At 50.7% G+C, this 27050-nt stretch overlaps 1 protein-coding gene across 2 annotated transcripts in view; it reads right to left on the bottom strand.

Moving 5' to 3' along the window:
- Positions 1-13460: 13460 nt before the first annotated feature.
- The window catches only part of CFDP1 (craniofacial development protein 1), a 104074-nt gene continuing 90484 nt past the window's right edge, over positions 13461-27050 (bottom strand). Inside the window, exon 6 of one of the 2 annotated variants that reach the window (XM_024977945.2) lies at positions 13461-13768. In XM_024977945.2, the coding sequence (XP_024833713.1) occupies positions 13678-13768 (91 nt within the window). In that variant the 3' untranslated portion in view covers positions 13461-13677. 2 annotated transcript variants of the gene reach the window in all.

The following is a 27050-nucleotide window of genomic DNA, read 5'->3' on the forward strand; positions in this document are numbered from 1 at the left end:
GGTTATTCTACTAAAAAGTGACTCTTTTTTTCTTCAGTTTTCAACAATGTACCCTTTGAAAAGAAGTGAGGAGTTATGTTCCACCTCTTTGATGATAGAGTATCTACATCAATTATTTGTATTTCTTCTGTATGGGAAATTGTGCCCATTATTTATTTATTTATTCAATCATTTATATCAGTATGAATTTATGGATATTTATTTTACATCTTGGATTAGAATCCAATAATACTTTATTTTCTTCTTCAAATTGTTCCTCTTTGGCTGGGTTGAGTTCTTTCAGTTAGTGAATCGGATTTTTCAAGTGAATCTAGAAATCCAGATTGTTTTATAAAATCTCTAGGTTTTGAAACATTGACTGTGTAAGGCAATGCTTCTTCCTGCCAACTCTGGCAGCTCTAAGTCCTGGAGTAGGATTATCTGCTTTGAACCCTGCTCCTCTGCTTGTGGGCTTCCCAGGTGGCTCAGTGGAAAAGAATTCATCTGCAGTGCAGGAGATGCGGGTTGGATCCCTGGATTGGGAAAATCTCCGACAGAAGGAAATGGCAACCCACTGCAGTATACTTGCAAGGGAAATCCCACGAACAGAGGAGCCTGGCAGGCTACAGTCCATGGGGTCACAAAAGAATTGGACACAAAAGAGTTTGTTTGGGGGAGACCTAGAAAGACACTTCAGGGTTGGAGGTGGCTGGCAGGACCCTGTGAGCCCCGGGGTTGATACGAAGGAGCATTGCCCCAAGCATAGTTTTCAGCAGGAGAGTTGAGCTCCGCTACTCTGTAGTAATACCATAGCAACCTGCAGTATCAGTGCCGGTTGTCCTGTCTCACTCATGCTAAAGTGTGAATGACTACTTCTCTTTAGGAAGGCAAGTCAGATTGGAACAGAAAAGAGGTTCAGTTGAGTGGAGTGGGTGGGGGGCCTCACTAGCCTGCCAGGCTAGACCTTGGGGTCTGGTCCTGGCACCACCTCACACTTACCATGTGACCTTAAGCAAGTCCAGTTTCCAACAAGGGTAATTTCATAGTCTGGTCAAGGACGGGCCCCCGGGGTAGGGCTTCTCTTTGTCTGTCCTCGTGCACAGAACCTTGGGTATGCTCTGCTGGAGGGCCTCTGGTTAGGGGAGAGAGTGAGGTTCAGGTCATCAGGCTACTGGGCCCAGAGGGAGACCCTCATCCCTGAGACAATGAAGTTTTAGGACCTGGTAGCAAGAGGAAGATGTATTAGTTTCTTATTGCTGCTGTAACAAATTACCCCAAACTTAGTGGCTAAAACAACATGAATTTATTACCCTCCAGTTCTTGAAGTCAGAAGTCCAAAATGGGTTGAGAGGGCTGCATTCCTTCTGGGGGCTCTGGGGAGAACCCCTTTCCTTACTTTTTCCCTTGCTTGAGGCCGCCTGCCTTCCTCGGCCTGTGGCTCCGCGTCACTCAGACTCTGCTTCCATCATCACATCTCCTTCTCTCACTCTGGCCCTTCTGACCTCCTCTTATAAGCGTGAGATTACACTGGGCCCACTCAGGGAATCCAGGAAAATCTCCCCATTTCAAGATGGTTAATTTAATCACATGTGGCAAAGCACATTTTGTCTTATAAGGTAACTCAGTCATAGACTGGGGATTTAGATGTGTACGGAGGGGAGACCCTGGTACCCTGAAGCTGCTCCCTGACTGGGTACTACAGCCTAAACTTCCACCGTGGCTACCCACTTGGCCAGCCCAGGAACTCTCTCACTCAGTTCAAGAGATATCTCTGAAAAAAAAAAAAAAAAAGAGATATCTCTGGCTGTTCGTGGGAACAGCTATAAGTCATGTGTGGCTCCAGCATACAGTCTGGCAAAAACTTCTAACAGGCAGGGAACTTTTGACCCAGAAATTCCATAAATTTATCCTAAAAAATGCACACCAAAAAATGCACTCACAAGTAGCCAGAGATTTACGTGCAAGGATGTAACTTGCAGCTTTCCTTATGGGAGCGACTCACAAGTTCAAGAAGACAGCAGTGAAACAATTCATGGAGCATTCCCAGGACAGAACTCAGTCCTGGGCGCCACCACAAATGATGTAGAATGGCATGGAGATGTGTTTATAATATACCGTAAAGTAAGGAAAAAGAGGCTTCAAATAACAGGTACAGGTGGATCCTGTTTTCATAAAAATTCACATATTTATATTTATGTAGTATATTTGCATTGGGCAAAGTGTGGAAGGGTAGATACCAAAATACAAGTATGGATATCTTGGGGTAGGGATTGGATTTTTTTCACCAGCATGTCGTATTTAGGGAGGGCCTATTCAGTGCTTGATACTCTACAGATTAATAAGTAGAGCTTTTTCTTTCTTTATGGATTAAAATTTCACAGGAGACTAGATTTTTTAGTTGCTTTTTGGAGGAGACGAGGGGGTTTTGATGTAACTAAAATTATTTCCTCCATCTTCTGATGTTTCTTGAGTGAATATTCATTATTTGTACAATTTTTCTCATAGTAAACACTTTTTAAAACTGTGGTAGGCGGGGGTTGCGCGCCGCATCCGGATTGGGGCCAGGCTCGTGCCTCAGGCCGCCGGGGGCTCAGCTCTGCGTCTGGGGCGCCAGTTAAAAAAAAAAAATAAATAAATAAAATAAAATTGTGGTAAAACATACATAATGTTAAATTTACCATTTTACCTACTTGGAGAAGGAAATGGCAACCCACCCCAGTACCCTTGCCCGGAAAATCCCATGGACGGGGGAGCCTGGTAAGCTCCAGTCTATGGGGTTGCAAAGAGTCGGACACGACTGAGCAACTTCACTTTACCAGTTTTAAGTGTACAATTCAGCAGCAGGAAGTATTCAATCACAGTGCCCTCTAACCATTGCCACTATCCATTTCCAGAATTTTCCCCATCTTCCTGGGTAGAAACTCTGTGCCTGTTGAACAATAACCTCCCCTCCCTCTCCTAGCCCCTGGCAACCACCATCCTCTCTGTCTTTATGAATTTGCCTATTCTAGTACCTCAGATAAGTGCAATCATACAATATTAATCCTATTGTGTCTGGCTTATTGCAGTTAGCAAGATGTTAGTTGCCAAGGTCTAGGAAATACAGGTTCCCAGGCAGCCTCGTCACCTCCAAGCAGGCAGCAGACAGAGGGGAAGGGAGCTGCTGGAGGTGGGCTCCGAGCTGGGCAGCGGAGCTGGGCAGACCCACGGGCCCCGACCCCTGCTCCCGGGGCCCTGCCGCTGGCCTCCTCTCTTCTACGGTGTTCGTAAACACCCAGGGACCAGAGCCCTTCCAGGAGCAGGCCTGCGTTCTCGGTGACCGTGACAAGTGGAATTTCACTCTCCACTGGAAGCAACCCCCAGGGCACTGTGTTTCTGAATCCAGGGATGAAGCCTCCCAGCTGATGAGTACACATTCTCTAAATTATTAAACAGTGGCTGCCACGCCAGGGTCATCAGAGCGAGTCCCCAGAGCACTAGTTCTGTTCTCAGCGAGGCAGGCCTGCCAGGCCCCCACTGCCATCGCTGCTGTGCTGTCTGGAGGCCAAGGGTCGGCGTTGGGGTCCTGGAGCGAGGCTCACTCTCATGGAAACGGAAGGAACTCACTGCAGGGAGGGAGGCCTGTACTGTGACGGAAGTGGCCCCTTTGGCCTCTGGTGGCAGGGCGCGGCGGCCAGCTCTGGGCAGCAGGTTGGCCGTGAACTTCAGCGCGGCATGTACACTCTCTGAGCACAGTTTCACCCCGTCTGTCAAACGGGGCTCAGTAAAGCAGCCCAGCAGCTACAGCTTTGGGAGCCCCCACTCCTTCTTTACTCTGAGACCATCCCCGCCTCCCTCCCAGAGTCCCGCAGGGCCGCGGCGCCCTGATTCAGCAGTCCTGGACAGACTGGGCTGTCAGCATGGCCTAGAAGAGCCAGTGGGGCTCCCGGTTAAAGCAGCAGAGGCTGCCCTGCTGGCCCCCGCCCCTCCCCCCCACCGGCTTTCTGCTTCTCAGGCTCCCCTGAGGCGAGCGCTGCTGCCTGGAGGCCCAAGCCCTTCCCTGTGCAGGGAAGAGCCCCCGGGGAGAGAAGTGCTTCAGAAGGCACACAGAGCTGCAGCTAGGACCTTGGTCTTCTGGGAGGAAACCCACGACAGAGCCTCCTGATCAGAGGTGTGAGGGTAAGACAGCTCCCTCTGGAGCAGCCGCAAGCTTGCTTTGTTCTTCTGTGGCCTCTGGGCCTGTCGGTTTGTTGAACAATGAAGAGTAGGTAATAATGCCGGCAGTGGTTAAGGGGACAGCCACCCTGGGCCAGCCAGCAGCCTGGGGGGACACTAAATGCCACGAGCTCAGCTCGTAAGACGACAGGGCAGCTGCCCCAGGGACTTTGAACTTCCTGAGGGTGTTGTTCCTGCCTCGTGTCTCAGGCTCTCAAGAAGGATGTGACTCTGTCTTAAATGATATCCTCGCAGATAGTCCCTTCACACATCTCCAAGGAAGGAGTCTTTCCAGCCCTGAGGCCTACGGTGACCCAAGCTCAGCTCATCCTAGGAGCTCTTGCTGTAACTGCCAGCAGGGGCCAGCTCTGCCTCTCACATAGTTCTGGCTCCCCCTTGTCTAAGGATGCAGAGTGGAGCCGATGCCCCAGGCCCAGTCTGTCTGGGTTGCTTCGTAATTGTCAACCCCCACTGTACAGACAGCAAAAGTGAGACTGCATGAAGCAGCCCAAAATCCAAGACAGCGGGCGTCAAAACTGATGTTTGAGGTTCAAACCTCAAGTTGGGAAGCCGCGTGTAACCTGACTGCCCGTCAGGATGGGCGTGGGCGCCCTGGACACACAAAGGGGCAGCTGACACGAGAAAAGGACGGGCAGGCCACAGAGGAGAGGAAGAGGGGCCTGAGTTAGGGGAGAGAAAGACTAAGAGCCCATGAGGTGGAGGCCACGTGGTTGTGAATGATAACTTAAGGCGAATGCGGACCTGCTCACCAAAACTCAGAACCCCTGGGAAGTGTGAGAGAAGTGAAGTGAAGTTCTGCCTCTTAACCACACGAAGCTCACTATCCCTGAGCAGGGAGAGGATAAATGTGTGCTGCGCTCAGTCGCTAAGTCATATCCGACCCTGCGACCCCATGGACAGTAGCCCGCCAGGCTCCTCTGCCATGGGGATTCTCCAGGCCAGAATACTGGAGTGGGTTGCCAGGCCCTCCTCCAGTGGATCTTCCTAACCCAGGGATTGAACCCACATTGCAGGCGGATTGTTTACCATCCGAGTTACCAGGGAAGCCCAAGAATACTGGAGTGGGTAGCCTATCCCTTCTCCAGGGGGGGTCTTCCCAATCCAGGAATCAAACCGGGGTCTCCTGCATTGCAGGCGGATTCTTTACCAGCTGAGCTACCAGGGAGGTCCTGATAAATGGTCTCAGAAAATGTTTAGAGCGACTCACAGATGAATATGCCAAAAAACTAGGTTTAGATAAATGCAGGGTCATTGGGGGCATATTCCTGTCGCATTCGGGTTCTGCAGATGGGCAGAAACAGTAGGATACAGATAGGCTGAAGAGCGCCACGGAGACCCGAGGGAGCTGGCGGCACGCGTCCTAGTCCAAGCCTGCAGGCACCCGCGCCAGGGGCGCCGATGGACGGGAGAGACGGGTGTCTGAGCTCAGGGTGAGACTAGCTGGGGGTCTGAGACAGGACTTGCCCTTCCTTCGCCTGGTGTTCTCCTACGGCCCTCAGTGGGTTGGAGGATGCCCATCGACACTGGTGACTCTCACCAGTGTCAGTCTACCCATTGAAATGCTACTCATTTCTAGAAAACCCCTTCAGACATGTTTCCCCAGTTACCGGGGCATCCCTTAGCCCAGTCAAGTTGGCACAAAAAAATTACCATCACAGCAGCCCAGTCCAAATTCTTCTTCCAGAGACAGAGCCCTGGGCTGGAACTGCAGAAGGTGCTAGTACTCAGGGACCGTTGAGGCCAGTCTTCCCTGGGCCATTCTCCTTTTGGTTATGGACACGTCTTGCCCAAAGCACTGGCTCAGAAACTCACAGTGCTCACAAACAGGCAGAAAGGGTGTCCTTGCTGAATCTTGTCTTCTCAGAGAGTTTACATAGAAAGAGAGGGGCACAACCGCCCTGCTGGAGAGAGGGAGACCCTTCTGGGAGGTAATTGGGCATCATATTTCAAAGCCTTGAAAAAACCTGCACCTTCCTTGTGATGACAACACCACTTGTAGCAGTGATCTGGAAATGGTCAGGGATGCAGGTCCAGATCCAGGACTAGGCAGTTCACCACAGCATCATGTATAATAACAAAGGCGGGCAACCTCGGTGGCCAGTGAAGATTGATGAAATACATACAAGCATACAATGGAATATTATGCAGTCATTTAAAATAACAAAGGGAGAAGGCAATGGAACCCCACTCCAGTCCTCTTGCCTGGAAAATCCCACGGACGGAGGAGCCTGGTAGGCTGCAGTCCATGGGGTCGCTAAGAGTCGGGCACGACTGAGCGACTTCACTTTCACTTTTCACTTTCATGCATTGGAAAAGGAAATGGCAACCCACTCCAGTGTTCTTGCCTGGAGAATCCCAGGGACGGCAGAGCCTGGTGGGCTGCTGTCTATGGGGTCACACAGAGTCGGACCCGACTGAAGTGACTTAGCAGCAGCAAAATAACAAAGAATGTTTGAAGAGTGGGGATGTACGCTTTTCATGGTTCATGGTAATGGCTTGGTGCCTGGTTCATGGCTCACGGCGTACAGCACAGGTTAAAACAAGAATACAAAACTGCACGCACTAGGTGGTTGAACAGAGTTCCATGCTGATGGAAACATTCAGTACCTGCACTGTCCGATGGTGTAGCCCCCGGTCACGTGACTGGTAAGCACTTGAAATCTTTGGCTAGTGGGACTGAAGAACTGAATTGTGAATTCTAATGAATTTAAAGTTTCAATGGAAATTGCCACATGTGGTTAATAGCTTCTGTAGTGAGCTTCACAGGTAGAGTATAATTCCAACTGTGTTAAGAAAAGCTATGTAAAAACATAGGGAAATGGACTGAAAAGTATCCCCAAATGTACACAGCAGTTTTCTCTGGAGATGCAGTGCTTCCAGATTTTCCAACGATGACTGGTTGGCTCTGACAGTCAGAAGAGAAAACCGGTCCCTCAGGAGGGGGAAGGAGAGGACAAGCCGGGGGCAGGCAGAGCTCCGCCGGCAGGAGGGCTGGGCGCTGGCCGGGCAGCCGGGGAGGTGGGCCGTCTGCCTTGCACGGGACTGGTTGTGACAGGCGCGCTGTGCCTCTGTGACTTGGGTCTCCTCCAAGCTGGCGGGCACCCTCGCTGACACACGAGATGCGCGGCTTAGCTGGGGTGAGCATGTGTGCGCGTGCACGTGGGTCCTGCCCTCTGCTGCCAACCTGGCAGCCCTGTGCTGTCTCTGCAGCTGTTTGCTGAAACCTGGGTGGGTTCTGTTGCTTGAATGTTCACTTATTTCCCAGGCTTTCCTTCAGTTACTTCTCCAGTTACCCGTAACTTTAAGGAGCTTCCCTCCTGGGACTTCTGAATGCAGGACAAAGTTACTGCAGGTGGGTCTCGGCCAACGGCAGGGCGGAAGCCTGGGCTGGCTAATTATGGTTTGCTGGTGTGTCAGCAATTTAGGAGCTTGAATTGTTTGAAGTGGCAAGAATAAAGGAAGATGGAATTTTCCTAAAGACATAGCCGGAGGCTTACAGATTTTTTTCTAGGTAGAGAGGCCATAAGCAAGGTTCTCAAACTTCAGAGCACATAGGAATCACAAGGCTGCCTGTGTGACATGCAGACTCCTAGTGTTAAATGCAGAAACGGGGGCCGAGGAGGCCAAGCCACGTACCTGAGGGCACCAGCGGGTCAGCAGGGCTGGGGTGAGGGTGTGCGGACTCTCCCATGAGGCTGTCTTTGACTGTTGCACTGGGACTGTCTCCTGCGGCAGATGTTTGGCGTGAAAGGAAGACTGAGACAAACATGGGGTCCAGCCCACTCTCTAACACCAACTAGACGTCCAACAGCTCGTTTCCGTCCTGTCACTAACCACCCGGAGTTAGCGCAGATCCCACTGCTTACTGGCTCAGTCACCCAAGACTGCGCCCACTGCAGACGCCAGCTGCACACGAGGAGCCTGTGCCCCGGGCACTGGGTGTGATAGTTTGCTAGAACAACTCACAGACTCAGGAAGGTGCTCTCTTTACAAGCAGTTTATAGAAACAGTCCAGAGGGGTCTGAGGCAGAGCGCCATTCTCCCGGCACATGGATGTGGTCAGCAACTTGGAAGCTCCCCACGCTTCGCTGTTTATGGGGCTTCACTTAGGTTCCATTGTGTTGGCATGATTGATTAAGTCATTAGCCATCGGTGACTGACTGACACCTGGCTTCCTCCTCCTCCCCAGAGATCGGGGTTGTGGTGGGGAGGGGAGGGCTGGAAGTTCTAACCCTCTAGTCACAGGGGTGGTTTTCCTGGTGACCAGATCCATCCTGAAGCTACTTCGGTTTCCCCAGGTGTCATCTCATGATCACACAGACAGTAAATTGCAAGTGTTTTAGGGGCTTTGTGCCAGGAACTGCACAAAAATGAAAGATATATTTATTTTCTATCATACCACATAAGGTATTTACAATTTTCTGGAAAACACACCTGCATTTCTACCACCAGTTGTCAACAGTGGTCTCAAGGACACACACACACACGTCGCACCACACACTGTTGGTGCAGGAGGGCTGGGTGTGTGTGTGACTGCGGGATCCAACGTCAAAGTCAAAGCTCCTGTAACGGAGCTCAGTGGCAGAGCTGTAACCAGACTGCGAGGTCCAGTTAGAGACAACAGCAGGGCTGAGGCAACCTTATGGGATGCCTGGAACGCAGAGGGTCCACCCCGCCACAGTCACAACCTCAGGCACCCAGAGAGCTCCCTGACTTAAACACATCTTCCATTTGTCAGTCAGGGTGCCTCAGATGCGGGCAGGCTTAGGTTACTAATGTACAGGCATTAACTGGAAGAAGTAAGGCATTAAATCATTAGCAGAGATTAGTGGGGCTGGGCGGAGGGTGGCTCCCTCCCTCCCTGCCTCCCTGCAGAGGCCCAGCAACACGCCTCTGCACCCTGAGGAGCTGAGAGCAGCCTTGGGTCACAGCTGTGGCCCTGGGGCAGCTCAGGGTGCTGGGCAGAATTTGAAGACAGGCAGCTCCGTGACTTCCACTAGAACACCCAGACACTGACAGTAATTCATTTTGGAGCCTTTAAATTCAAGCTCATTTACCCAGGTCAGAAACCACGTGTCTGCATCTGACAAGCCGCGGCCTGCCGCAGCATCCTTCTGACATATGGCCTGCACTGTCGGTTGCGCTGGGGCGGGGCATGCGGCCTGGCTCCGACCCTCGGCTTCCCCAGCCGCCCAACCTGCTTTCAGAGACAGGGGAGCTGAGGTGGAGCTATATACGTGAATCACTCTTCTCCTGGGGAATGTTCCAAAAGCCGCGCAGGGATCGTGCTGGAACGCCTGCTAGCCCAGAACGGGAGACAGAGAGAGCTCCCTGACACCCAGCAAGTTCATCCCCATGGCAACCCTCCATCCCTGGACTGTCCATGCCTTGGCCCTCTCTCTCCCTAAAGAGACTGACAGAGGTGATGCAAATTTAAACGTGGGCTTGCCTTTCTCTAAAAAAAATTTATCTTGGGACTTCCCTGCTAGTCCAGTGGCTAATCCCAATGCAGGGGGCCTGGATTCAATCTCCCATCAGGCAGCCAGATTCCACAAGCTGCAACTGAGACCTGGCGTAGCCAAATAGATAATAAAAACATTTTATCTTGAAATATTATAGATAAATAGACAGGTGTAGTGAATAATGTTAAGAAATATCTGTGTCCTCATTTCCCAATTTAAGATATAAAACCACATCTTATTAAACACAGCTCCTTTGCTATCTTTGATTGTATAACCTTCCCAATTCCATGAGAGGTAACCACTATGCTGAAATTAGTGTCATCACCCATTCGTCTACATATATTTACATGTGTATATATAATTACATAGTACATATATAGAGAAAGTCAATATACAATCTTTCTCATGTTTAAAAGATTTTATTGAGGCGAAATTCACATAACATAAAATTAACCACTTTAAAGTGTACAATCCAGCAGCCTCCAGTGCTTTCGGTGTCGGGGAACCACCACCTGCGTTTGCATGCTTTTGAACTTGTGTGACTGGGGCTGTGTGTTAGGCATTTTGTGCATCGAAGCTGCTTACGAGGTTCATCTTGTGATGCGTGTAGCCCTGGTCCCTTCATTTCACCACTGTACTGTGTTCTCCTGTGTGGCTGTTTCACAACTGACCCTTTCTCCTGATGGCCAGAGGATGGTTTCGAGGTTTTCCCTGTCACCACTAAGCCTGCCGCCCTGTGCGCACACGGGCGCTCCTCCAGGATGTCCAGCCAGGAGCAGAGCTGCTGTGTCATGGGCCGAGTGCAGCTCCAGATTTGAGGCGGCGCCAAAGTGCTCTTCAAGGTGGTGCTAATTTATACTCACAGAAGCTTGGCTGTCTTGGGGAGCTCGGAGCCAAGTGTGCAATTTAATTAGAGTAACTTAACACGTGGATAGTGTATTTCATTTAATAAAAGGCTGTGAGGTAGGCAGAGCAGGATTATTAAGCATTCTCAGAAAACTTCTTGAAGACAAGGAAATCTAAGACGCAGAGGGAGGGACTCACCCCGGATCACAGGGAGCCAAACCCACTGTCTGCATGCTCCTCCTGTTACGTTAGTTTCTCCCCTTTCTTCCCCAACACAGCCACCTTGTCCCTTACTTGAGCAGAGACCCGGCACCCTATCAGCCTTCTGAGGGCACAGTAATGAAAGCTCACAGGCTGACCCTGGAGAGGAGCCCTGGGAAGGGGGGTCTCTCTGGATTGGGCCATTCCAGGCTGCAGGGAGCCAAGGCAGAATCTTCTGGACGTCTACAGCCCACTCTCCTCCTTGTGGTCAACTTGCCTACGCACAAAGACTGCATCTGGGAGTAGTACAGTTGGACCTAAGTTGCCTTGAGACGGCATAAAAAAACAAAAAGGCTACAGGAAAAAAAAAAAAACACTTTGAGGCAAAGACTTTTCCTGCCAAAGCAGGAACCCCGGGCACACTGGTACCCCCAGGGAAGGAGGTGCAGTGGGATGGCATTTAAGATACCATGACTGTACCTCCAAGTACAGTCACCTGGGCACCAGCGCCTCCTGCCCCTGCTCGCTGAAACCAGGCAGCATCCTGAAGAGGAGAGGGCGGCCCGGCCCGCACCGTGGGGCACACTCTCCCCTGGAGGTTCCGATGCTGCCCCAGGGGCACCGAGGACTGGTGGCTGAAGCCCGTGTGCCCACGCCTTTGGTGTACTTTTGGCACCAGAGTGTGCCAGCTGTCACTGTTCTCAAGTGTAAGTGTCCTTCATTTTTGGCTCTTCTGTCCCCTTGCACTCTAATCTTTCCTTTCCGATGTGAATCCTCCAATCGGGAGCTGGATCCGGCAGGTGAGAAGAGGCTGTTTCATCTTGCTTGCCTCCTGCCGCCAAGCCTACCACGTGGATGTAATCGGTGTCAGTTTCACAATCTGACCTCAGGCGAGTTTCCTCTCCTGGTCAGGAAAACCGGGAGAAAGCACCAGGCACATGGGACCACTCCGTCATGTGTTGATGAAACTGAGAGCTTCTAAATGCTTCCCCTGGAGTTCACCATCTTACACCAATCCCTATTGTTCACTTGTTTTTTGGTAATGAAAACAAAAGTCACGGGCTCCTACCCAACATGCCTGAGCAATTCCCGTTAAATGCCAGAAGAAAACTGCGCCTGAGAGCCACGCCACACACACCTCCTCTGTCCCGCTGAGGCCAAGAGGCCGCACGGCACCTGAGACCCCGTCCCCGGGCCTGCCTCGTGCCTCCTGGCTGCCGGCAGCACCGTGACGCCACCCCTTTCCTGGAGGTCTTCCGTATCCCCCTGTGGCACCAGCCACCAGCCGGCCTGCTGGCCTGGTCAGTTCTCGTGACCTCGGGCCCTGGGGTTTGTCTGGTTCTCTCCGCTCAGCTCTGGCGGCGCACAGCCCAATCAAGACTTAGTTCTCAACGCTGCCCTTCTCTCCTGGGACTTTATGCAGAGTTCCTAATTAGAGCACTGCGTTCCTTTTTAAAATAGGTGAACAGAACACATAAAGAAGCCTGTTTTTCTTCTTTGACGTTATGCTGTTTTAGGGCAGGTTTTTTTCAGTAACGGGAAAGTACGTGAAGCCATGGAAATCAAATGCGTTCATCTGGGACTAGGAGAAGACTGATGGCCAGAGCGAGGCCAGGAAACTCAGCTCTCAGGGGTTTTCTGGACTCCACAGACCGGCCAGGAAGTGTCCTTGGCCGCCTTCCTCGGACGTCCCCGCCACGGCCAAGGGCGGTGCCCGGTGCCTGGCAGAGGACTGTCGAGCTGCCTCCCAGCACTGACTCAGGCTCCCCACTTCCTGCAGACATTTTCCTTGGCAGTTCCTGACTCCTGGAAAGGGATGTTATTTCCCTTGGGAGTTAGGCAGATCAGTTTTCACTAAGTATGGACGTGAAGAGCTAGATAAACTATTATCCACCTGTTCTTAAAAATTGCTGGCTACAGTTCAAAGAACACTCTGATGGAAAAGATGATCCTGTATCGAAGATGCACACACGTCAGTCAGCCCCATCACCCAGCTTGGCCTCAGCGAGTAACGAGGGTCATAACCTCGCGACCGCGCAGGGCTGACAGCCCGGTCTTGGCTGTGTGAGCGTCTGCCCGTGTATCAGAGGACCGGAGGGGGAGACCTAAGTGTGTTCCCTGCACATGTCACTAGCTCGTCTCCACCTTGTGAGGCTCAGAAAGCTGAGCTGTGCTCAAGGTCACAGGGCTGGTAGATGTACGGGCAGGATCTGAATTCCAGTCTCTGGAGCCCTACTACCCCTTAACCCTGTCCATGTTACTCAGGACATCCGCCCACCCGCCCCCAGAGGCAGGTTGTGAGGTTTACTGCTTTATTAATATGAAGTTTGGAATTTAAATCTTCTAAAGAGTTAAAAAAAAAGAGTCCTTTGTAGTTTTCTTTGACAAACCCCCAATCAAAGAATTATTGAGATGAGAAACATGGGAAGTTGACTTTAACTTTGAGGAGAGGAGAAAGGCTGAAGGAAAAGAAAGATCTCTAATTCAGTGATGGCATATCCTTATTTTTCAGCCTTACATCTTTACATTGTATCCGGGTGGAGGAGTCCAGTCAGGAGAGAAGCGCGGGGCCTGGCATCATGCCAGCATGGCGAGCCTCGTCTCAGCCCCTGCTCTCGGGCCCACGGTGAGCGGGCCGCGCGCTCTCTTCTCCACAGCGGCCGAGACAGGCCTGCGAGGAACGGGCTTGGCCTCGTGGACTTCGCAGCAGAACAAAGGGAAGGCAAGTGGCGTCATCCTCACCAGCCTCTCACAGGATCAACTTGTACTTTTTTTTTTAATCTTTATTTTTGAAAGGACAAACTATTAAAAGTAAAACAAATGAAATCATGTGAGATCAAGATACAAAGACAGAAATTCAGTGTAGAAAAAAGGACCTTGCTGGGAGCCAGTCGATGAGAAGCACAGGAAACATCTCACAGACACATAAGCTCACGCTATAAAGAGGACTGAGCTGCGGGGGCTCCCCATCACATCAGGGTTTCATTTTGCTCAGCCTGAGATCTCGCTCGATTTCAAACTGCCTGTGATCCACTCGGTCTAGAAAAGCTTTTCGTTCGATGTACCTGGAAGAAAATAAAGATGCCCGTCAGCAGACTGAGTAGGATAAAATGCCTCCCAGGCAGCATCCCCTCTCCCCGTGGGGAAGGGCCCACCTGGCCTGGGGCTCAGCGGGCGACAGCAAATGCAAGCAGGTGACCACAGGCAGAGGGGCCGCTGTTACTCTTTCAGTAACATCCAGACCACTCATTTGGTCTAAACAAGGAACTTTCTGGTTCAGAGGTGAATAAAAGTAAAATGAAAAAGAGAAAGCAACAACTTATCAAGGGGAAGTACATTAGCAACTGGGGGCAGGAAAACGTGATTGTGTAGCCAGGTTTAAAGGGAAGAGCGGGGCTCAGTCAGGCCCGGGTTCGGAGCCTGACCTGGTTACACAGCAGCTGACCGTGGCGCGCGCTCACTGTCCGGGCACCTGCCTGCTGGCGGCCCTCCCTTCCCCCACCGTCCTCCTCTCCGTGTCCTCCACCCACGTGGGGCCAGGGCACTCTCGTGGGGATGACCGAGGAGGCTTCCCTGAATTCCTCCAAGGGAATGAGGTCAAGTGCCTCTGCGCCCATGGCCCACATACTCAGGGTGCCCTCAAGGCGGGCGGCCTGCCCCTCGGCCTGCCAGGCACGGTGGGAGGGAAGCCCCAGGCTGAAGGTGGCAGGCACCGCGGGGAGTGAGGGAGTGAGCGGTGGGATACAGCTCCATTTGCCTTGCGGGGAGGGGCTCTCTGCCAAGTAATCTACTGAGAGAGCAAAATTGCCACTGAAAATGGGAGACATAATTGAATCTCTGTGCTAATCTCTCCTTTGTTGCACTGCAGAAAATGTGCATCTGTGAGTACAAGGTCATTTCGTTTGTGGTGAGCACGTTACCAGCTCAGGACCCTGTGTTCCTCGGCTGAACTCACCCTGTGAAGGGCAGCCCACCCTCCCTGCTCTCCCGCAGGCCTGTGGCCACTAACCCTGTGCCTCACTACAGACAGGGTGGCAGCTCGGGGCCGAATCCTGACCCTGTGACTTGCTGGCTGTGTCTCTGAATAAGCCTCCTAACCTGGCTAATTCTTTTTCTTAATCTGCCAAAAAAAAAAAAAAAAAAAAAGATAATCACCCCTACTCTGAAGGCCTGCCACGGGGATTAAATAAAATAGTGTACATACAATGCCTAACACAGAGCAGGTGCTCCATAAAACAGCAGTTAGAGCGGCCACCATCATTTTGGGAAGCCAGCTTCTAGAGTCAGGACTCTGAGGGCAATCAACTCAAGAGCAGCAGTGAGCTCTCTGGTGCATGTTACGAGCATCTGTAACAACAACCTAGTCCAGGATCAGGAACTCGGCAGCTGAGTCAAAACTGCCACGGAGGGGCCGGAATGGCTAGAAAAACAAGGGCATGGCCCGCCTGTAAGCTTGATGTGAGCCCTCAGGGTCAGGCTGTCAAATTTAGCCAGTGAAATACACATTCACTGGCTTCAGATTCCCTGGCAAATGGGGAAGCCATTGCCGGGGGCAGAGGACCCTTTTTGATAAAAGTGAGAAAGCAGGAGAGATGGTGGCGGGAAGTGGACACACACAACAAGCTCCTCTTCCGTCCCCCACCAGGGGCCCTGCGACTCCCCAGTGGGGGCAGTGAACCGGAAATGACTGATGGGCTGTGTCGCCCCACAACTGCCCCCCTCCACACACCAGCTCACGGGCCCGGGCTGAAGATCACAGTGGGGATCAGAGTTTTGACAGCAGCGTGCTTAACTGCCCCTACAGGTTTCCATAGAAAAAAAAGGGGGGGGTGCGGCGCTGTGGTTGAGAAGACTTCAGGGCATGTTTCAGGAGAGCCACCAGCCAGGGTTACCTGAGAGCGCAGCGTGGGGACAGAAGAGGAAGCACGAGGCTTTGAGCATTTGTGGTCTTTCCTCTTTGACTTTCCTTTAAAGTAGAGGAAGTGATACTTAAATTAAGATGCTCACCGAACATAAATAATGGCCTCACAGGTTCCTGGAAGCTGTGTCGGGTCCAGCTGACCTTGAAACCATCAAGAGCAAGGCCAGGCTGGGTGCTAAAACAGGCAGGTGCAGGAAGAGTTCAGGTTTAGGGAAGGCCTCAGGCAGCGGAGGGGGGCACATGTGCAGAAGGCAACTGAATTCTCAAGGGCAACCAAGACAAAGGCCATCCCGGCAGGTTTGGCGACTTCACTCCTCCATTTATAGCATCTGCAGCTGCTAACAGGATCCTTGTGATGGCTTTGGATTGCTGCCAAGAGTGGACCAGAAACCAAACTTCTACTGGACAAGCCCCTGCCGGCCTCCCCGAGATCAGAAAGGTGCCAAGGATGAGGGTCGTTCCAGCATTAACTGTGTGACTGTGGGCAGGGCAGTTCATTTTTTTTAGTTGGAAAACACGAATAAGAATTACAACACCCCTCTGACAATACAGTGACACCATAAGAAGAAGTACTCTGTAAACAATAAAACCAGAAATGGCTAATGAGCACTGTGGGCTTGTGCTTCCCATTTCTGACCTGATGGTATCACTCCCAAGCCTCAGGAGCCGGGATAGATGGAACAGGGACCAAGAGACCAAATGCTCCAGAAGGAGGAAGGGCTTGCGGGGAAGGCTGGCTCTGCAAGGTGGCCTGAGCGGATGGCCCATTTAAACTGAGCCTCAGAAGTTTTCAGGCCCCGTAAGCAGGTTACGGTCTCCGAGGAGAACCACCAGCTGACAAGTGCAAAGGTTCTTTTCTGGTCTGTGCCCAGCACTCCTGGGGACCAGCCTGGTTCAGCTCAGTCTACTGGGAGGCGGAGGCGGGGACATCCCTTCCTGCCACCATTCCCTATGGAGCCCAGTTAAGAGGCCACAGCTTCTCACTTTCACTCACAAAATACGCTAACAGCACCAAAACCCAAGGTATGTGCTAAGCCTTTCCTTTCAGAACCAGGTTAGACACAATAGGCTTGGTCATCTTTTTGATCTTTCAACCCAAATTACTTTTCTGCCACCAATTTCCTTGAGATCCAGGCTGTTGGGGAGGGAAGGAAAAATGAAAGAAGACAAAAAAGCTCCGCCACACAGTCATAACCATCCACGAGAGGTCTCCGGACCTATGGTTAGGAAAAGAAAGAGTAGGGACTTCCCTGGTGGTCCAGGGGACACGGGTTCGATCCCTGGTTGGGGAATTAAGATCCCACCTGCCGAGTGGAGTGGCCAAAAAACGGGGGTGAGGTGTGGAGAAAGAGCACAGACAGTTGAAGGGAGTCTGAGCGGGCACACAATGAGGACATCTCGCGGCTGGTCATCACTCTGCCCCCAGCAGAGCCCGCAGGCGTTCTGTGCAGCACAAACCAGGGAAGGAAAGCGGATCAACACCAGAAAGCAACAGCAACACAGGCACTGAGGCTGGAACAGAGCTCTGTGAGGGATGTGATGAGAGGCGACTTGTTGTCCTCAGACACGCGAGTGAAAGAAGCAATCTGCCCAACATTGCCCGAGCCCTGAGGAGAGCACACCGCGGGGGCCAGAGTGAGAGGGCGCTGATTTTAATTAAGTTTCTTCTCCACTGCTCTCCTCCCATTTCACCTCAAGGCTGTGACTCTTGGGGGTCACGGAGATAGATTCTTTGAAGAAAGAAAATTATTTTCTCTGGTCTCTCCTTCACACCTCTCCAAATCACAAACACACCTGGTTTCCAATCATCACGCTCCACGACCTTCAGTTTGATTGCTGCAGCAGCCAAGACCATGCCTAGCTTCCTCTCCTTCTCTGTGCACTGATCCCTCTTCTAAGCCTGCTGGCCTCCACCTCAACAGAGTAGGAGAGACACGCGGCTGATAGCGGATACCGCCAGGGAATCTAGTAAGAGCGGTTACAGGAACAGAGGGAAGCAATGCTAGAGGCCTGAGGGCCACAAGAATCTTGAAATACTGGACTGAGTTCTGGAGTGCAGGGCTCAGAGGAAAGGCAGCAAGTCTTTGCTGTGCAGCTGACCTCTTTGGTACAGTCATTTTAACCAACTTTGCTGACCGAAAAAGATGCCTGAGTGGAGATCTCATTCCGACATGCCACGCCCTTCTTTTCTGGGGGGTTAATTCTAATCCTGCTGGGTTCCAATCAAAACCACGGATGCCTGACAGCTAGCGGAATGGGCATCTAGACTGCACAACGGCTCAGCGCCTGCTCTGGGCAGATACTCTTAGAAGGTACTGGTGGTGGGGAGGTGAGCCAGACCCTGCCCTTGGAGCTGACTGCACATGAGACAAAACACGATGACTCGTACTAGCTGGCAGTGTGAGGAAGATCAAACAGAGAGATGTGGTGGAGGGTTTCTAAGGTGGGGCTACGCTAGAGAGTAGAGAGCGGCACCTGAGTGACCAAGAGCCCACCACGGAGGAGGAACTGGGGAGGTGGATCTGAGGAGTGGAGCAGAGGCTGGGCGGCCGCAGGCAGGCACAAGAGTAAGAGGTGGGCAGCGGATGCTCAGGGAGGGCGTGGAATGCCCAGTGAGGAGGTGAATGCTGACCTAAGTGCTACTGAAGGGCTTTCAGCAGGGGAAGGAGGGAAATGGTTTGCATGTTAAAAACATCACTTTGGTTGCCACGTGGAGAAAGGAGGTACTGGATTGCAAGCAGCTGGGAGGGGCCGAAGTACTTCACAGGAGAATTTTCTGTTGGACTTTTAGGACTGACTCCGAGGGTTTTCTTCCATCAGCTGAGTGGATGGGATGGTCCCCTTTTCTGAGAAGTCTGAGGAAGGAGGCTATATGGAAAGAAAGCAAGCCCAGGTTTCCCCTGCTATCTGAAAGTAGTGTTCCTAGGACACCTCTCTTAGCTGACATGGTGGGAAGCAACTACCTTTTTGGTGAAAATGAAACCCCTTCAGATTTCTTTCAGTTAGGGAGAAAAGGGAGAGCATTCATGGAGGTTTTTGGTAAAAGCAAAATGGCACAGAGCAAGCTCCTGAAAAGCGGGGGCTATCCGTATTTGGTTCTGGATGTTAAATTTGAGGTATGTCTTGTATATGCAAATGGAGACGTGAACTAAATGGCTGCTACAGGAGTCTTCAGCTCAGTGGGATGCTCAGGCAGGGGTAGCTTTTTGGGGACCTAAGCCACAGAATTAGTGTGCTTTCCTGGAGGGGAGAATGTGAGGACCTGCCCAGGACTTGGGCCTAGGGCCTCATACCCTAAAGCCCAGGACTGAGGGGAGATGCCCCCAGGCTGTACAGGCCACAGCTGGTAAGTGTCCCTGAAGGCTTGGCAGGACTACACCAGGAAGGAGTTTAGAGGCACAGAGCGCCCAGCCTTCCAATGAGGCCCTAAGCTGGGCATGGCCAGTAACGGCAGACGGGAGAAAGGAAGTGGGGGAGACTGGGGTGGGGCGGGGGGAACCCTATCTGTAAACATGCCAGACATTCCCCAACTTATTATCTAATTGCCGTAAAAAACCCGGGAGGATACTGAAGAGTTTCTACTGCACAGGTGAAGAAACGGGGGCTACAGCACATGACGGGCTGGCAGTAGGGCCAGGAGTTGAATTCAACTTCAATTCAGTTTATTGTAAAACAGAACATACACCCAACTCCCTCGTAGCTCAGACGGTAAAGAATTTACCTGCAATGCAGGAGACCCAGGTTCAATTTCTTGGTTGGGAAGATGCCCTGGAGAATGGCAACCCACTCCAGTATTTTTGCCAGGAGAGTCCCATAGACAGAAGAGCCTGGCGGGCTACAGCCATGGGGTTACAAGAGTCAGACACGACTTAGCAACTACACCACCACCACACCCTCGCAGTATAAAATGGGCAAGGCAGATGAATCATTATAAAGCCAGCCAAGAAACAGAGGATGAGCACCCCAGAGAAACCCAAGCTGGCCTGGGAGAGCTTGCTTTATAATGATTCACAATCAGAGGAGCAGAAACTCAAAAGTGGAAATGTGGGCAGGCTCACACCTGGCTGGGCTTGGGTGTTGGATACGGGTATGTGGGTGGTGGTGAGAGACACACACGTGCCTCCAGAAGGCTGGCAGCATTCTGCTTCTTGACCTGGCGATGGCCTAACTGTGAACTCGACACAGACATACATGGTGTGTATTCTTTTCTGACTTGCTTCTTCACAGACTGACCTAACGGACACACTGTTTTTGCCCATTTTTGACCTTTGTGTAAATGGAATTAAATCAATAAAATACATGGCATCATACTGCATGAACTTGTGTTATGATGTCACCAAAACTTACCCATGTTCATTCCAGTAGCTAAAGAGTATCCCAGTACATGAACACGTCACATTTTATCTGCTGCTGCTGCTGCTGCGGCTAAATCACTTCAGCTGTGCCCGACTTTGTGCGACCCCATAGATGGCAGCCCACCAGGCTCCCCTGTCCCTGGGATTCTCCAGGCAAGAACACTGGAGTGGGTTGCCATTTCCTTCTCCGATGCATGAAAGTGGAAAGTGAAAGTGAAGTTGCTCAGTCGTGCCCGACTTTGTGCGACCCCATGGACTGCAGCCCACCAGGCTCCTGCGTCCATGGGATTTTCCAGGCAAGAGTACTGGAGTGGGATGCCATTGCCTTCTCCTGTCTAGTACACTATTTATCGACATCTGTTTCCTGGAGAAGGCAATGGCACCCCACTCCAGTACTCCTGCCTGGAAAATCCCATGGATGGAGGAGCCTGGAAGGCTGCAGTCCATGGGGTCGCTGAGGGTCAGACACGACTGAGCGACTTCACTTTCACTTTTCACTTTCATGCATCGGAGAAGGAAATGGCAACCCACTCCAGTATTCTTGCCTGGAGAATGCCAGGGACAGGGGAGCCTGGTGGGCTGCCGTCTATGGGGTCGCAGAGTCGGACACGACTGAAGTGACTTAGCAGTAGCAGCAGCAAGCTGTTTCCAGTTTGGGGATGTTATTAGAAGTTCTGTTATTGAGAAGCTACCTGTCAGTATAACCCTTCTTCTCAGAGAAGTCACTTTTTTTCTGGCTGCTCTTAAGACTTCTCTCTTTGTCTTTGGCTGTCTGTAGTTTCACCCTGCAGTGTGGGTTTCTATTTTATTTATCTTGGGATTCTTTGGGTTTTAAAGTCTATAGAGGTGTCTTTCATCTTTTCCTTCACTGTCCTCTAGGAAGCTTCACTTCCCTCTTTCATATTTTTTTTTGTCTTTTGTCTCTCTGAAGTATATTCTGGATGATTTCTTCTGGCTCTTTTCCAGTTCATGTATGCTCTTAGATAATGATCTAACTACTATTAAATCTATCCTCTCCACTTTTAATTATGGTTATTAAAATGTTCACTTCTTAAAAAAAAAAAAAAAGTTCACTTCTAGAAATTTTGTTTGGGTCTTTTTCAAATCTGCCAGGGCCACTTTAAACAAAATTTTATTTATGTTTGGCTGAGCTGGGTCTCCATTACAGAGCACGGGGTGCTCACTGCTGCACAAGAGGCTTCCCCAGTTGCGGTGGTTGGCTTTCTCACTGCGGTGGCTTCTCTTGCTGCAGAGCACGGGCTTGGAGCAGGGGGTCAGTAGCTGTAGTGCACAGGGCTAGTTGCCCTGCAGCATGTGGAACCTTCCCAGACCAGGGGTCGAACCTGTGTTCCCTGCACTGGCAGGCAGACTCTCCACCACTGGACCATAAGGGGAGTTCTAGGGCCACTGTTTATAGTTTCTTCTTCTCGTAAATATTTTCACATTTGTTTACTTATTTGAATACAGCAGGCATAACTGTATTAAAATCCGTATCTGCTATCTTCATTGTCCAAATTCTCTGCCAGTCTGATCCTGATTGTGCCTGGTGTTTGCTGTGTCTGCTGTTTCTCAAGGTGCTTTGCTTCTTTTTGTGAATACTTTAAGATAGCAAAATTGCTTTTAAAAGACTGGACAATAATAATTCAATACTGACCAATGTAGCTTCAAATTGTATCAAAGGTTTACAAGGCGAAAGATGGCATAGCACTTACTGAAGCAGAATTACTATCAAAACACAAAAAGCACAACATAATCTTTTAACCTCAACTCTATCTTATTTTTGACTTCCCTGGTGGCTCAGACCGTAAAGCGTCTGCCTACAAAGAGGGAGAGCCGGGTTCGATCCCTGGGTTGGGAAGATCCTCTGGAGAAGGAAATGGTAACCCACTCCAGTATTCTTGCCTGGAGAATCCCATGGATGGAGGAGTGTGGTGGGCTACAGTCCATGGGGTTGCAAAGAGTCGGACATGTCTGAGCGCTTTCACTCTTTCTCTCTATCTTAATCAGGACTGTATTACAGGAATGTTTTCATCACCTGTAATCATTTTGTGTTTGTGATCTGGATTCTTCTATGTGAGAACAATTTAAATATGGTGCCTGTAAAAAGGTCACAGTCTCATAACTATGGTAGAGGCCAATGATTACTCACAAGTACCTTATTCGAGATGTTATCAAATATGATCTTTCCCCCTTCTTAGTTTCAGCAGAGATCACTTTTGTTCCAGGGTAACCCTGTCTGGGATTCTCCACCCTCAAAGTAGACTCTCCCCAAATGATCTCTGCCCTCGTTGGCATCTGTGCAAGGGAATCTGGGGACCTGACCAAACAGACCTTTCAGGTTTGGCTTGTGTTCCCTGCCCTTTGACACTGTGGCACTGGGCTCACTTCTTCACAGAAATCTTGCCTGTTCTCCAGTCGGCTTTCTAGTTATGCAGGTGCTGGAAAGGCTCACCAGCAGCTGACTATCTTGCTCTCATTTCTAGAATTTTGTTGCTGTGGTCTAGTGATTCTCAATCCTGGCTGTACCTGAGAAGCACCTGAGGAGTGATTTAAAGATACTGGTATCTGTGATTTTTTTTTTTAATCGAGGTACAGTTGATGCACAATATTATATAAGTTCTAGGTGTGCTGTGCTAAGTCACTTCAGTCATGTTCAACTCTTTGCGACCCTATAGACTGTAACCACCAGGCTCCTCTGTCCATGGAATTCTCCACAGCAATTCACAATTTTTTGGCCATGCTGCATGGCTTGTGGGATCTTAGTCCCTTGACCAAGAGACAACAGGTGTCCCCTGCTGTGGAAGCAGAGTCTTAACCACTGGCCCATCAGGAACTCCCCAGTAATTCATCATTTTTAAAGGTTATACTCCATATAGTTATAAAATATTGGCTATGTTCCCATGTAGCTTATTTATGTTTTATTTACTAGGTTAGATTCCACATATAAACGGTATCACACAGTATTAGTCTTTCTCTGACTTATTTCACTAAGCATCTCACTAGGCATAATATGGGAGAAGGCAATGGCAACCCACTCCAGTGTTCTTGCCTGGAGAGTCCCAGGGACAGGGGAGCCTGGTGGGCTGTGGTCTATGGGGTCGCACAGAGTCGGACACGACTGAAGTGACTCAGCAGCAGCAGCAGCAGCATAGTATCCTCTAAGTCCATCCATGTTGTTGCAAACGGCAAACTTTCACTCTTTGTTGTCATGCTGGGTCTTCGTTGTTGCATGCAAGCTTTCTCTAGCTGTGGCAGCAGGGGCTGCTCTTCCTTCGCAGGCTTCTCGTTGCAGAGCATGGGCTCTAGGGTGTGTAGGCTCCAGTAGTTGCAGCACTTGGGCTCAGTATTCATGGCTTGAGGGCCCTAAAATGTGCATGAACCCGGTAGTTGAAGCTCATGGGCTCTAGATTGTGAGCTCAGTAGCTGTGGTGCACAGGCTTAGTTGCTCCATGGCATGTGGAATCTTTACGGACCAGGGATCAAACCCATGTCCCCTGCACTGGCAGGTGTATTCTTATCTACTGTACCTCCAAGGAAGTCCACATTTTCATTATTTATTATGGCTGAGTAGTATTCCATTGTGTATATGTACACGTGTGCATGCACACACACTCACACCCTTGACTCTTGATTCAGCAGTGCACAGGGATGTCTTTGTCATGTGAACTCTGGGAAAAACCCAGAAGATACTTGTGCTTGGCCAAGGTTAAGAACCAGAGAAACAGTTCCTTCCTTGGACTAGGGGCTGGGCCCTTAATCAGCCAGCAGAAGCCAGTAAAGGCAGTGAGTGCAGGTGTGGGGTGGGCCCTGGAGAGGGCAGGTGAGAGGAGCTGAAGCAGAGCACTGCAGTCATGAGATCAGCACTGGAAAAACACAATCAGATCCATGGAATCGTCTGGCCGGGGCGGGGAAGGCTCAGAGACGAGGGAAAAGCAGAGAGCTGAAAAGTTCCATGCTCTTGGCTGTTCCCTAACCCAGTTATGTGATTCTCCATTGCCTGAAAAGCCCTCCTGGGGCAGATGTCCTTTTTAATCATCTTGTTTTCGCTTCCAGACATTTTCTTATCTCTCCCTTATCCTCAGCAGCACCACTCCTTACTTTTACAAGACCTCTATTAACAGAAAGAACATTGTCTAACCCATATAATCAATCCTCAGAGAAGCAGTAAAGTGTGGCACACACTGGCAGTTTCTCCGCTGCCTGAGATCACCGGGCAAACACGAGAAGAGGCGGGGCTGAGCTGCCCAGGCTGAATCAGAGAGGGGAGGTTGGGGCGCGCATCAGAGACCTCCGGGTAACACTGACCCCTGCCAGTGCTTTCTCGTGGGCCTTCCTCGGATGGCTTTGGCACTTCTGCCTTTGTCCTGTGGCAAACCATCTCTGACAGACGAACCCAGAAGCCTGGTAGCTACACAAGCTCATAACGTCATTAGAAAAAAAAAATTTTCATATCCTGATCAGCTTCTACATTCATTCACATAGTCTTGAAACCTAATCTAGAAAAATGACCCCGCCCCCCCAACAAATCTCCCACCTATCTTTATTAGGATTTAGATTACAAATAAACCTGAGCTACTACCACTTAAGCTGGGCTTGAAGAAGCACAACCTGGAATCAAGATTGCCGGGAGAAATATCAATAACCTTAGATATGCAGATGACACTACCCTTATGGCAGAAAGTGAAGAGGAACTAAAAAGCCTCTTGATGAAAGTGAAAGTGGAGAGTGAAAAAGTTGGCTTAAAGCTCAACATTCAGAAAATGAAGATCATGGCATCCGGCCCCATCACTTCATGGGAAATAGATGGGGAAACAGTGGAAACAGTGTCAGACTTTATTTTTCTGTGCTCCAAAATCAGTGCAGATGGTGACTGCAGCCATGAAATTAAAAGACGCTTGCTCCTTGGAAGGAAAGTTATGACCAACCTAGATAGCATATTCAAAAGCAGAGACATTACTTTGCCAACAAAGGTCCGTCTAGTCAAGGCTATGGTTTTTCCAGTAGTCATGTATGGATGTGAGAGCTGGACTGTGAAGAAAGCTGAGTGCCGAAGAATTGATGCTTTTGAACTGTGGTGTTGGAGAAGACTCTTGAGAGTCCCTTGGACTGCAAGGAGATCCAACCAGTCCATTCTGAAGGAGATCAGTCCTGGGTGTTCATTGGAAGGACTGATGCTAAAGCTGAAACTCCAATACTTTGGCCACCTCATGCGAAGAGTTGACTCATTGGAAAAGACTCTGATGCTGGGAGGGATTGGGGGCAGGAGGAGAAGGGGGCGACAGAGGATGAGATGGCTGGATGGCATCACCGACTCAATGGACATGAGTCTGAGTGAACTCCGGGAGTTGCTGACAGACAGGGAGGCCTGGCGTGCTGCAATTCATGGGGTCGCAAAGAGTCGGACACGACTGAGCGACTGGACTGAACTGAACTGAAAGCCCTTAGCAGAACACCTGTCAGTGTCACTTAAAGGTCTGTATTAAGTGGTAGTTCAGTTCACTTCAGTTCAGTCGCTCAGTCGTGTCCAACTCTTTGCAACCCCATGAATCGCAGCACGCCAGGCCTCCCTGTCCATCACCAACTCCCAGAGTTCACTCAGACTCACGTCCATCGAGTCGGTGATGCCATCCAGCCATCTCATCCTCTGTCGCCCCCTTCTCTTCCTGCCCCCAATCCCTCCCAGCATCAGAGTCTTTTCCAATGAGTCAACTCTTCGCATGAGGTGGCCAAAGTACTGGAGTTTCAGCTCTAGCATCATTCCTTCCAAAGAATACCCAGGGCTGATCTCCTTCAGAATGGACTGGTTGGATCTCCTTGCAGTCCAAGGGACTCTCAAGAGTCTTCTCCAAGGCTTTATGTGTCTCATTTTATTGTGCTCCACTACATTGCATGTGCAGATACTGTTTTTGTACAAACTGCAGGACTGTGGCAACTTTGTATTGTCAGATGATTGTTAGCATTTTGTAGCAATAAAGTATTTTTAAGTTAGGTATGTACATTGTGTTCTACATATAATCCTTGCACACTAACAGACTATCAGTATAGTATGAACATAACTTATGTGCACTGGGAAACCCAAAAATCCCCATGAAGGCTTTATTGTGTCATCTGCTTCATCGTGTTGGTCTGGAACTGAGCCTGCATACCTCTGAGGGCTGCCTGTGCTATATGCTTACACGCATGATACACAGATCACAAGTTTTGTCTCACGACAGCCTCACTACCACCAACGGTGGTACTATTACCACAGTTTTACTGGCAAAAGAGCTGAGCCTTAGGGATGCACACGAATTACAGGGAGAGCCCTTGCCGGCGAGGGGCAGGGTTGACTGGCTGTCCGCCGGGCCACGCACCTCTCTCTGTTGGGGGCCGGGCCACACACACCTCTCTCTGACAGGGTGCCGGGCCATCTGCCGGGCCATGTGCGCCTCTCTCTGACAGGGGGAGCACCGGGCCGACGGCCGGGCCACACGCCTATGTGTGTGTTGGCGGGGGGCGGGGGGGCGCCGGGCAGTCCACCAGGCCATGCGCGCCTCTCTCTGTGAGGGGTAGGGGCCTACGGGCCGTCCACCGGGCCACGTGCCTTTCTCTGTGGTGGGGGCGGGCGCCGGGCCCTTGGCCGGGGCATGCGGGCATGCAGGGAGGGAGTGGACTCAGAGCCATGGACCCACTTCTGCAGTCACTTTGTTCTTGGCTCCTTCTGAGGTTCTTAAGAAAGCACTGAAAACCATTTCTCCTGGGATATGCCTGTGCACAGTTTATGGACATCCTCTTTGTACTGCTAAGTGAAGAGGAGGGTACACGTGATAGTCAGATGCTGTCTGAGGGCTGGTGTGTCACACAGGTTGAAACCAAGGGCGAAGGCCCGCCCGGGCCATGACGACCCAAACAAAAGTCCCACAACAATGTGACAACATCTAGGCGCTCTACTGGCTCTGTGTTTGATGCACTGAGTTTGCCTGGCTTCTCAGAAGACCAAATAATTCGGATGCAGCCAAGGCTGATATGGTGAGCCAGATCCGACCACATGAACAAAAGAGGTGACTTACAGTTCACGGGAGCCGCACGTCA

The sequence above is a fragment of the Bos taurus genome, chromosome 18 (assembly GCF_002263795.3).
Source record: "Bos taurus isolate L1 Dominette 01449 registration number 42190680 breed Hereford chromosome 18, ARS-UCD2.0, whole genome shotgun sequence".
In the NCBI taxonomy this organism is placed as follows: Eukaryota; Metazoa; Chordata; class Mammalia; order Artiodactyla; family Bovidae; genus Bos; species Bos taurus.